This window comes from Chlorocebus sabaeus, chromosome 27 (genome assembly GCF_047675955.1).
Source record: "Chlorocebus sabaeus isolate Y175 chromosome 27, mChlSab1.0.hap1, whole genome shotgun sequence".
Taxonomy (NCBI): domain Eukaryota; kingdom Metazoa; phylum Chordata; class Mammalia; order Primates; family Cercopithecidae; genus Chlorocebus; species Chlorocebus sabaeus.
In genome coordinates this window covers 1,978,323-1,991,086 of record NC_132930.1, presented here as the reverse complement: position 1 = coordinate 1,991,086, position 12,764 = coordinate 1,978,323, and the positions used below count along the sequence as shown (strand labels likewise).

Sequence of the window (12,764 nt, the reverse complement as noted above, 5' to 3'; positions counted from 1 at the left end):
CCAGCACTATTTGAGGGTTCCAGTTTCTCCATCTCCTCAGTAACACTTACTGTCTTTTATTTTAGCTATCCTGGTGAAGTGTTATAAAGTGGAATCTCATTGTAGTTTTTATTTTGCATGACTAACGTTGAGCATCTTTTCATGTGCTTATTGGCCATTTGTATATCTTCTTTGGAGAAATGTCTATTCACATTCTTTGTCTCTGGTTGTTTTTTTTTTTTTTTTAATTGAGTAGTAGCATTCCTTTATATATTCTGGATTCAAGTCCCATATCAGATCCATGATTTGTAAATATTTTCTCCTACTCAGTGGACTTATTCTTCACTTCCTTTATGGTATCCTTTGAAGCACAGAAATTTTTAATTTTGATGAAGTATCATTTATCAATTTTTGATCTTATGGATCACACTTGTGGTGTCATAAGAAATCAGTGCCTAACCCTAGTCATTACTCCTGTCCCTTCTGCTCTACCCTGCCAGCTCTTCCCAGACATGAATCCGCTACATGAATCTGCTGCGTTTTCCCCTTCGGTACTTGGAGTTTTCTGCGGCCCTTCCCTTCCCCAAGTCTGGCTCTGCTTGTGGCATCCTGCCCTCCTCCCCGTCTGGCCTGCAGCACTAGCACTATGCTCTTCTATTCCTTTTTCAGTCCCTGTGGGCAAGGATGTGGACCTGGAATTCAAGAATGACCTGCATATCTGTGGATCCTTCCATTCTGCGGATCAGTGTCTCAACATCAAATTAACTAACATCAGTGTTACAGACCCTGAGAAATAGCCTCACATCTTCATTAGGGGCTTAGTGGTCCAATATGTGCAGTTGCCAGCAGACAAGGTAGACAAAGTTGCTGCAGAATGCAGCAAGGAAGGAAGCCCTATAGCAGAAACAGTGATGGCTCCTCCTCTTCCTCTTCCCTTTTCCATTGCTGACTCATAACCCCAGGTCCCAGCCTAGGACCCCTGACCGTGAATACTTGAAGCAATTTTGTTTCGTTGGTGTTTTTTTTGTTGTCGTCGTTTTAACTAGTGAGTGAGTGTGTGTATGTGTGTATTTAAGGGATGACTGGATGAGAGGGATAATAGGGAACAGCTCTCCTTGTTGAGAAGGGGAGGGTAAGTAGGCTGGGAAACTTCAAAGCCTTCCTAGTCCTCAGCATCTGCCTTTCTCACTACTTTCCTAGAGATGGTGCGAGAGTTTCCTAAGAACTTTATAGGGCTAGCTCTTACATTTAGGTCTGTGATCCATTTTGAGTTAATTTTTTAATAGTGTGAAGTGTAGGGGTCCAACTTCATTCTTTTGTACGTGGATATCCAGTTGTCCTCACAGGATTTTTGAACTCTTTCCTGCTTTTATCTGGACTTCATTTCCCTTTATCTGGAATGTCCCTGTTCTGCTCTATTTGGATTATCTTCTGAGTTTTTTTTCCTTAGCTTGAAGTTTTACCTGGAAGAGGGATTTGACTGGTTAATTTTAAGAATTCATAGCCACTCATGTTCCTCCTAGACCTTACAGTAGACCTCTTGTACTCACTCACTATTGGAGTGTGCAAATCCCTCCCAGTTCAGCTTCTGTTCAGCATTTTTTTTTTTTTATATGAGTACTTGTTGGTTATTTTGGAGTTTTCAGGACATTGAGATATTCCTCTACTTCCTTCTGCACAGATGCTGATAATTCATGTGGTCTTGTAGTTGTCAGTGGCTTCTTCCTACCCACTTGTATTTTGGGGCTCATGGAGATACTCCATCACCTGGTTTTACTGTAGCTGTTGTAAATGGGTTTTGGTTTGACCTTCCTAGTTAGTTGCTCTGTATGTTTTTATGGAGAGAGTTGAGAAAATTCGTAAATTACACCAATGCCAGTACCATCTTTCAAGAATCCTCATAATTATGTTTCTTAATCTTGACATTGACATTTTTTCCCCTTTCCTCACTAGATACTCTAAGGTTAGTTATATGTTAGATAATTTATTAAACTAAAATACAATAAGTTATATAGGTATAGATGTACAGCTGTTTACTGTGTACTAAAACTAACGTGTCTCTCAGTAAATCTTGATAACACATATTTTGATACATAATCAATTCCCTAATTTTGGAAATGTGGCTATTTTGTTAAAAACTTCCCCTGTCAGGGTGAAGATATCTAATGAATGTAAATAGTTCCTGTATTGTGTGTTTGTATATACACACACACATTCTCTCTCTCTCAGCTTTTGTACCCAAAGGGTGGTTACAGTTTTCAGTTGAATAAAAATATTTCTTTTTAAAAAGTTTATTTCTAAAAGTCATTATTGAGGTTGAGGCAGTTATCTTGAAGAGGATCAGTTCCAAAATTATTTTCTATTTAATAGAGTAAATTCGAAGATTAAGCTGTAAATGTTTGCTGGTAGCTTATGCATTCATATATATCTTTTTGTATTTATGGAAGAAAAGGTATTGAAGCCCTGTTCTCGGGGCATTTTCTGCCTCTTATGTTTAATACATTTTTCTAATAACTAACAAAATTTTTGTATGCTTACAAAAATAATAGTCATGTACATTAATGGAAGAAGAAATCAAAGGCTTCTATGTCTTTTTTTTTTTTATGGTTACTTGTCAGCAATTGCCATTTTAATATGCTTTGGAGTCATACCTTATAAAACCTGTCTAGGATAGTAACCCCACAAATAAACTTTCTGAGTCTAGTTGAAAATTAAAGTGTTGATAATGACACTTTGGCCAGGTACGGTGGCTCACTTATAATCGCAGCACTTTGGAAAACTGAGATGGGCAGATCATGTTAGAGGCCAGGAGGTTGAGAACAGCCCTGACCATCATGGCAAAACCCCGTCTCTGCCAAAAAATACAAAAATTATCCCAACCCGGTGACGTGCATCTGTAGTCCCAGCTACTTGGGAGGCTGAGGCATGAGAGTTGTTTGAACCTGTGAGGCAGAGGTTGCAGTGAACCAAGATTGTGCCACTGCACTCCATCTTGGGCAGTAGAGCGAGACTCTGTCTCAAAAAATAAATTTAAAAAATGTTGATAATGACACTTTAGTTTCTACCCCCAGAGATGTTTCTCTTTTGGTTCCTGGTAAAGAATGTTGATCTGGGAATCGGCAGACCTGGGTTCAGTTCATTTATAACACGACATTCTGACTTTCCTATTTATTTGTTCAGTTGGCTTCTGTGGTTGTGGTAATTTCCCTTGTCCATGAAGTGAGAGGGTTAGAGTACATGGTCAGTAATAATTTTTTTTTTACAAGGATTCTTTAACTCTGTAGTGAGATAATCATATTTAATTCATCTTTTTCTTTAGCAGCCAGAACTTATTTTTAAATACTTATTGTATCAGTAAATTGTGATTATTATTGATAGTGTAGAGACCATTGAATAATTGAAATGATATAACAATATAGTAAGGCATAGGTGACAAGGAGATATTTTTGTCCTTCATTTGTTAATAATGGAATTCATATGTGTTTTAATAAATGATGTTTCCCGTTGGTCATGATGACCAGTGTTTATTTTTATTACTATATACTTACTGGGCATTTATAGGTTTTATAAATTATGCAGCTAATGGAAGTTGTAGTTTGAAGGAAGACTGCTCTGTGAAGACAACTTGGAATATCTAACTTTTGTATTGCTAGGTACATGTTGGATATATTTTTATAAAGCATTTTGTATTCAGTGAATATCAAGCTAAAAAGATATGTATAATTTATTCAGTTTTTTAATTTTAGGGTAAGTGCATGCCTGAATTATAGAAACCTTAATTAGAAAGCAAACTTAGCACAATTATTAAATACTTATTGAAAGAAAAAATATTTTAAGATATGAATTCTCTATTACACTTCATCCTAATTTGGAGATAACTTAGACACCAAGGTTAGGATTCTTAGTCATGTCATTTTTATAGAGTTCTAATTTTTGCTCAGAGCAGATAGCTCTCCTTCACATTATGCCTGACTCGAGTGTAATTCTTGGTATTCAAAAAGAGTAAAGAGAAATTATAACTTGTCAATATCAATTTGCGTAATACATTTTGGGTAATAACATGTTTGAGTTAATTTATAAGGAAAGCCTAGGAGACTGTTCTGTGTGGCATTGTTGAATATCTTTCTAGGAAACTCATCTGTAGCACGCTAAAGGAGCCCTATTCTTTAGATAAGAAAACCACAGATAAGAATGCCTTACAATTTGTTTAATATTTTACATTTTACTAACAGTTTACACATTTATTACTCGTTTGCTCTTCACAGCAAACATTGGCTGAGATTTATTAGATTCATACGTAAGTGGTTTTCTTTTCGAGCAATGCAATTGGTATGGTATTTTTAATCTTGATTTCTAATGTTTGTTGCTGGTGTATAGAAACATAATCAGAGTTTGTATTTTTATCCAGTCCCGTGACCTTACTGAATTCACTTATTATTTCTAGAAGTGTGTGTGTGTGTGTGTGTAGATTCATTGGGATTTTCTGTGTAGACATCATGGGGACAGTTTCTAACCTCTGTGCCTTTTATTTTTCTTTTTTTCTTTTCTTTCTCTCTCTCCCTTCCTTCCTTCCTTCCTTCCTTCCTTCCTTCCTTCCTTCCTTCCTTCCTTCCTTCCTTCCTTCCTTCCTTCCTTTCTTTCTCTCTCTTCTCTCTCTCTCTCTCTCTCTTCTTTCTTTCTTTCTTTCTTTCTTTCTTTCTTTCTTTCTTTCTTTCTTTCTTTCTTTCTTTCTTTCTTTCTCATTCTTTCTTTCTCTCTCTCTCTCTTTCTTTTCTTCTCCTCCTCCTCCTCTTCCTGCTCCTCTTCCTCTTCCTCCTCCTTCCTCCTCCTCCTTCGTCCTCCTTTCTCGTTCCTTCTCCCTCCATCCTTCTTTTTTTTTTTTCTTGCTTATTGCACTGGCTAGAATTTCTACTGGTAAGAGCATATGTTCTTGTCTTGTTCCTGGTCTTAGGGGAGGCGCATTCAATCCTTCTTCATTAAGTATAATGTTAACTGTAGGGTTTTTGTAGACGTTCTTTATGAGGTTGAGGAAATTTTCCCTATTTCCATTTTTCGGAGAATTTTTTTGATTACTGTTGAATTTTGTCAGATGCTTTTTTTGAGTCCACTGTTACGATTCTGTGATTTTTCTTCTTTATCCTGTTACTGTGGATTACACTGATTGTTTTTCAAATATTGAACCAAACTTTGCATCTTGGAATAAATCCTACTTAGTCATGGCATATAAATCTATTTATATATTGCTGGATTCTATTTTTTTAATATTTTCTTAAGGATTTTTACATCTGTATTTGTAAGCAATATTGATCTGAAGTTTTCTTTTTTGGTACTGTCCTTTTCTAGTTTTGGTATCTCGGTAATACTGGCTTCATAAAAATCAATTGGGACATGTTCTCTCCTATTTTGTGATGGAGATTATGTTGAATTTGTGTTCATTCTTAAACATTTGGTAGAATTTCACAAGGTTGCTTCCAACCTCCAACAAACATTTGATCTGCTTCTTGTTACCATAAATTAGATTTGACTTTCCTCAAATTTCTTTATAACACAACATTTTACAGTGTGTGTGTGTGTATACACATGGACTGTTTTGTGTCTGGCACTCATTTCATTCAACAAAATTTTTGAGTTTCATCTTTGTTGTATACATCAGTAGTTTACTCCTTTTTATTGCTGAGTGGTATTCTGTTGTGTGGTTATGCTACAAATTGTTTATCCATTCACCTGTTGATGGACATTTGAGCTTTGTTCAGTCTTTGGCTGTTACAAAGTTGTAGTCAAGTCTTTGTGTGGACATAAACTTTTTTTCTGTTTTCCTTTTTTTTTTTTTTCCTTTGAGACAGAGTCTCGCTCGGTCACCCAGGCTGGAATACAATAGCGTAGTCCCCGCTCACTGCAACCTCCTCCTCCTGGGTTCAAGCAGTTCTCCTGCCTCAGCCTCCTGAGTAGCTGAGACTACAAGCATGCACCACAACACCCGACTAATTTTTGTGTTTATAGTGGAGACGGGTTTTCATCATGTTGGCCAGGCAGGTCTCGAACTCCTGACCTCAGGTGATCTGCCCACCTCGGGCTCCTAGAGTGCTGGCATTACAGGTGTGAGCCACCGCACCTGATCTTTTTGGTTTTTGAAACAGAGTCTTGCTCTGTCACCCAGGCCGGAGTGCAGTGGCTTCATCTTGGCTAACTGCAGCCTCTGCCCCTCAGGTTCAGGCAGTTCTCCTGCCTCAGCTTTGAGTAGCTGGGATTATGGGTGCATGTCACCATGCCCGGCTGCCTTTTTGTTTGTTTTTTCATCACGTTGTGCTTTGTGAAGCACAGCAATGGTAGCACTTTTTAAAAATGATTTTTAGTTTCTAAATTTTTAATTACAGTGTCAATAATGTGGGATTTGGACATAGAGCCTCCAGATACTTGATACATGTTTACATGAATGTTTCTTTTCGGGGGAAATATGTTTCAAATTCTAGACAACAATTGGATAGTCAGTCTGTTTTTCACCTCTAGAATGGTCATTCATGTGTGGCCCAGATTAGTTGCTACAGTGAGACAGAATTCTGCAGTGCCTTTTCTCTTCTGGTGTTATGCGTTCCAAGCTGACCTATTTAAAATATTGTTGTCAAAGACAGTTGTAATCCTCTTTAAGTACTTGGTTATTTAGAATTCACAGTTACCTTTTTTTCTTTTAGTAGCCCAGGAATAGCTTTTATTTTTTGCATTGCTATGAAGTTTCCTGAATACTAGTGACTAATCATCAGTTGTAAGTTAAAGCGATGGTTTCATATATATATATATATATATAGATTTCCACTCAAAAATTGACTTTTCTTTGCTATTCCACAGTACCTTCTCCAGGCAAATTCCGTTCCCCTGCAGCACCATCTCCTTTGGCTCTTCGGCAACCAGTGAAAGCATTTAGTAACCATGGCTCTGGTTCTCCTGGTAGCCAAGAAATAACACAGCTCACACAAACCACCTCCTCACCTGGGCCTCCTGTGGTTCAGAACACAGTCTCAGCAAATCCTCCCAGCAATATCAACAGCGCTACTCTAACCAGACCCGCAGGGACAACTGCAATGAGAAGTGGCTTGCCCAGACCCAGTGCCCCTTCTGCTGGGGGCATACCAGTGCCTCGCAGCAAACTTGCACAGCCTGTTCGCAGGTAAGTGGCAAATGTTCTGTTTCAGCATTCTTGAGTACCTGAAAGTGGATAGACTGGAATTAATTAGCTTCATCTCTATGTTTGATAGTAAACAGAAAGTCATGGTGGATTCCCACCAGAGTTTTAATACAATTGGAATAAAACATTACTACATTGTTTTAAAGAAATCCTCATTTGGGACTTTCACCATTTTGGTTCAGATTAAATGTGTCCAGTTGCCTAACATGATTAAGCATCTCAGAGGACCCCTAGAAAAAAATTTGTTAGAACCACTCAATTTGATCGTGATATTCATTCATTTTGAATAGAATTATATTCAATGAAGATGATAAAGGTATATTAGAATATAGAGTGATATTTAAGATAAAACTTAAAGCTACTAAGTCTGAGTATAATCTATAAGCATGGTTTTCAAACCCTTATTCTACAATTCAGAATTATCTATGAGATTTATATAAATGTAGGGTCTAAGTTTTACCCTCAGAGAGTCTAACCTATTTAATGAAATTAAGTAATTTGCCTAAGGCCACATAGCTAATAAAACTATGAGTTCCAAGTATGTCTGACTTCGGAGCTCTTTTAATCACTGTTCCATGCTGCCTTTCTAGTGATGCTGACACTGAGCTTCTAATATCACATTCATCATTCTGCCTCTCAAAATAATAAGTAAATGATAAGGTTGGTTGTCTATGTGCTTGAGAAAAGGTGAGACCATCTTTTCCCTTCTTTGATCTAGTAGCTATGTTAACAAAATGGGAAGTCATCTGTTGTCCAGTAAAACTTGGAAGTTGTGAAAATGCAGAGTGTTGGGAGGTTGTACTAGTACCTGTTTAGAGCTTTTGCCTTGGTACAGCCTTCATGGGATCATGATGCCACCTGAAGAGTAATTAATATATGTGTGAGATAGTATGGTAATATTTCATAAAGACATTTATCAAATTTTAATTACAAAATTGCTTTATTTCAGATCCTTGCCAGCTCCTAAAACCTATGGTAGCATGAAAGATGACAGTTGGAAAGATGGCTGTTATTGACCAGCAAAGACAAGAATGCAGAAGTCCACGGCTTCATGGATACCCTTCACCAGGCTAAAAAACAACTTTTATATGCAGACTGTTCAGATAAGACTCTTGGGATTTATAAAATCCCAGCCCTCTCTGTCTTAATTAGCACAAACTGACAGAGATCATCAAACAGCACTTTAATGACATTTAACATCAGATGTGTTTGGTAATCATACAATCACTCTCCATAGAATCACTTTTAGTTTTATTTAATAGAAACTAGGTTGAATTTTTTAACATATTTGACAGAGGCCAATATCTGGGCAAATACTTAATGGATGCCAAAGAGAAATGCCCATTTGTAAATGAGAAAAATGCCCATTTGTGCACAAGAAAATGGTGAATTCAAGCTATCCAAAACTTCACATTCAACCTAATTTACTGTATAAATAGTATCAATAAATATTTGTGTTAATGAGAACTAATATGCTGACTAATTATCTAAAGTGTTTCACTAGTACACCAGGAAACTACAGATTGAGATTAGGGGGTGGGAGGAAAGAAACCTAGGCTAGAGATTTAAAACATTCCTAAATTTGGGAGAATTTCAGAAATTATTTTTGCAGATTCATTAGAAAAATTGTCATTTAATCTTAAGTTTTGGATGTAGCTCACGTATCACCACCACCAGATAGTGTTACAGCACGCATCCATCATGTTGCATTGACACATCGAACTTCTGTGTGTTTGTTTTGATTGCCAAAAGGGCTTAATATCAGTTGTACAATCTTTCTAAACTTTATAGTTCCTGGCTCAGGAAAGATGGCCTTTGCTATTGAAGCCAACTTCTTCGCATGCTGTTATCTTTACAGAACTAAGAGATCTTGTTTCTATTAGCAGGTTTTCATGATAGGAAAGAACAAGTAGTGTGTGTCTTTATTCTTGATACAACACCACCTCAGTGCTTACAACCTGGAACAAAACCATACAATGAGAGAGAGGGGGAAAAAAATCTATGCACTTAACCTACAAAATCTCTGGTGATGACAGTTGTATTGTTGCTATTACATGGCATAACGATCTATTATGTGGTAGGAAAATATAGCCTGCTAAATCCTACTTAAGTTGATCCACTTTAAACTGAGTAACCATATAAAACATCTATTGAAAATTCTTTCCCTTTTGACTTAGATTCTGCCTTATATTAATTTTTGCATTTTTGGTAACAAACCTACTACATATGACTCTAACCTGATAAATACTTGGTCTCTAATGGCTCTTAATAAATCCTTGAAATCACCTATTTCAATTTTATCAGACTATTACCAGAGTAAAACTTCCTTCTGTAGCAGGCCTCTCATTTTTTATTATGAGGTCTGTTTTTAAATCCTTAATTTGAACAGCTCTAAGATATTGTCACTTAGGTCATCTAAAAACTTTTAGAGATTTGAACGTAAGTTCATTTCCTGTTCATCAAAGACATTCCGTAAGTTGGCAAAAGAAATTGGAAGAGAGAAAATGGAAGGCTTGATATTCATGATGGCATTAAGGTTGATAGGTTGAAAGAATGATAAAAACTTAAAACCAGGACCTCCATTCTGTCATGACTGACACCATGGTAGTCTGTCAACTTGACCAGTGGAAAGTCATTCATTTAGCACAAGCAGCTGGAGATTGAAACTGCCAGTACTATGTATTTGGTGTATAATGCAAAGAAGAAACTTTATCCTTGAATTTGAGGGTGATGGGGTGGGTCAGGAAAGGATGGCGCAGAATTCTACATGATAATGAACTAAAAAATGTTGCTTTTCAGAGGAAGATAAAGCATCTTCTTTTGGGAGGGGGGTATCTCATGTCTAAGTAAGTAAAAAAAAAAAAAGAACTAGCTACTGTCTCTTTTAAAAACCACGTACAAAAGCAAAACAAGTCTCAGTTTTCAGTGCAACATTTCAAAAAATATATATGCTGCAATCTAATAATTGAAAGGAATTTTACCTATTATGAAACACATTACATTTTTTAAGTTAGATAATCAGTTTCAAAAGAGTATTCAGGTTATTTAACTTTGTTTTGAAATGGCTGCATCAGAAAAAAATGTCTATTTTTTTTTATTAAAATATTTCATCACTTGTTAAAACGTATTTTGGATCTGAGTTTGGTAAAGTATTATTTTACGTGCTTTTGTACTACCACAGACTGTTGACTTTTAGTTTCCTAAAGAGAAAAATTGCCTTTTTACTAGAAAGCCTTTGTATATCGCAATTTTTCTGTTTGGGAAAATCTAAGGATTTACTGTGGTTAGTCTTACAGAAGAAATGTGGATTTGATAAACTAGTGCCTATGATTTTAACTTATGTTTGATATATAGTAGTAAGGGTTTTATGAATGTTGATTATTTTGTGCCAACAGCCCAGAATTGTCACTTACGTGTAAGCAGAAAACAATGAGCTCTGCTTCCAAAGTTATTTAATTTTCTCAGTGTTTGAATGTTATTTTTTGTAAGTGTGTTACTAAAAGTGTAAAGAATTGGAAAAAAATATAAATATTCTTAACTCAAGCATTTGCTGGATCATTTTTCTACAAAACTTGTTTGTATAATATAAAACACTCTCTGAAGAGTTGACTTTTTTTCAGTTTCGTATCCTGGAAATCACATTTTGTAAAACTGGGGACCATTCATAATTGTCAGATACTTTTTAAAATTATCTCAATACATCACTTTTATAAGAAAAAAAAGTTTTTTTGAAAGAAAATTAGAACATACATGGCCCCAGATGTTTGTATAACTCTAGAATGATCTAGACTATGTATGTTTAAATTAACTTTTTATTGAATGTACAGGTGTCCATTTTTGACGTTACGCATGGTCCTTTTAGATCACATTACGTTTGATTTGCAAACATTTCTATAGCCGAACTTGTATATGTGGTTGCCTCCTTAATAAACAGCCTGACCATAATGTTTATTATTAAATTTATATATTTTTTAATTGTTTAATTAATCTCTGGATATGGTAAGATTCCTTTTTTTCTCTCATTTGCCTACACTTGGTTTTAATAAATTGTTCAGTTGAGTTCTTCTTTAAACACAGAAACCCAAATCATATTGCCCTTTCAGGCTTAGTCTTCATGGGGTTGGATTTATGTCTTACATTTTCTCTGTCAGAGTTACTACATTTATGGATTTTACTTGGAGGAAATTTATAGTTTAAATTGATTTGTTCTTGGAACTTTTTCACCTGCTGTGAATTGATATCTAGTTAGAAAAAGCTAGCATTTGCCTACATCATAACTATATATGATATCTAGTTAGAAAAAACAAGCAAAAAGCTATTGCGAGTTTCCAAGAGGGACGATTAATGTATTTTCATGCCAAATGCAAATATTTAGGTGATCATGTATATTTTTTCTTGTATGAATGGAAAAATCAAGAATTGTGCACTGTTTAATGACTTCTCCATATTCCTTTCGGAGATATTTGCTTTGCAATTACATGTTACAATTAGAATAATTACCATTAAAATAATATTACATGTTACAATTAGATTAATACTGATGAGAGGGGGAAAAAAGACACCCTTCTGTTTTTTTCTCTCAAGCCAGTCTAAAGACTTGAAGAGCCATTTAAAATTAAATGTCACTATACTTGTATTATAAATCAATACATGAGAAATTTAAATCTGTTACATACTCAGTGCAACAGAAGAACCCATATGGAGGTTCAACCACTAATGTATTTTGAATGATCCTAAATATAAGTCTTGGGTGGCTAAATTGGCCCTCTGCTTACCAGTCTGAAAATGAAACCGATTATACTCATCGGCCTTATTTGCTGTAATACAAATTGGTTAAAAACTGTGTTAACTGAATGCCAGTTTCAAACAAATTATCTACATTAAGTCATCTTAATGTTTTCTCTTTAAAAGTAAGAAAAAAATCTTTTTCTTTTGATTTCAAAAGTAATAGAAACTCATTGCTGTAGAACATAAACTAAAAATATTAAAAAGTATAAAGGTGAAAAATGATAGTTGCCTGCAATCCCATCATCCAGAAATATTGAAGTACTGTCCTTCACATAGTTGTAACATGTTAAGTGGAAGGGTAGGTCTTTTTTTTTCTTTTTTTTTTTAAATGAGAAAATGTTTCTTTTAAATAAATATTTCTTATGTAAAAATGTTGACGTGTTTGCTTTTGCACAGAAGTATACATTAACTGCTATTGAAAGCTTGGCATATATCTTAATTCCTGATTTTAGATATTTATTGATAATAGTATCATATGTATTGTTTGTGTTGTTTATAACATTAATTGGTTTTTTACAATTTATACTTTTTTTTTTTTTTTTTTTTTAAAAAAAAAAAACAGAGTCTTGCTCTGTTGCTCAGGCTGGTGGAGTGCAGTGACGTGATCTCAGCTCACTGCAACCTCTGCCTCCCTGGTTCAAGCAATTCACCTGTCTTAGCCTCCCAGGTTGCTGGGACTACAGGTGCATACCACCATGCCCAGCTAATTTTTGTATTTTTAGTAGAAATCGAGTTTCACCATGTTTGTCAGGCTGGTCTCAAACTCCTGACTTCAATTGATCCACCCACTGTTGTACCTGCTGTTGTATTTTTACCT

General features: G+C 35.5%; 1 protein-coding gene and 1 pseudogene across 2 annotated transcripts in view; both read left to right on the top strand.

Moving 5' to 3' along the window:
• Window positions 1–11,104, top strand: part of SLAIN2 (SLAIN motif family member 2) — a 77,637-nt gene extending 66,533 nt beyond the window's left edge. The window contains exons 7-8 of one of the 2 annotated variants that reach the window (XM_008017458.3): window positions 6,823–7,141; window positions 8,109–11,104. In XM_008017458.3, coding sequence (XP_008015649.1) covers window positions 6,823–7,141; window positions 8,109–8,175 — 386 coding nt within the window. In that variant the 3' untranslated portion in view covers window positions 8,176–11,104. The remainder of the gene's footprint in view (window positions 1–6,822; window positions 7,142–8,108) is intronic. The other variant, XM_038008549.2, reaches the window with a different exon arrangement.
• On the top strand, window positions 535–993 carry LOC140710540 (U6 snRNA-associated Sm-like protein LSm2 pseudogene; annotated as a pseudogene).
• Window positions 11,105–12,764: the final 1,660 nt, after the last annotated feature.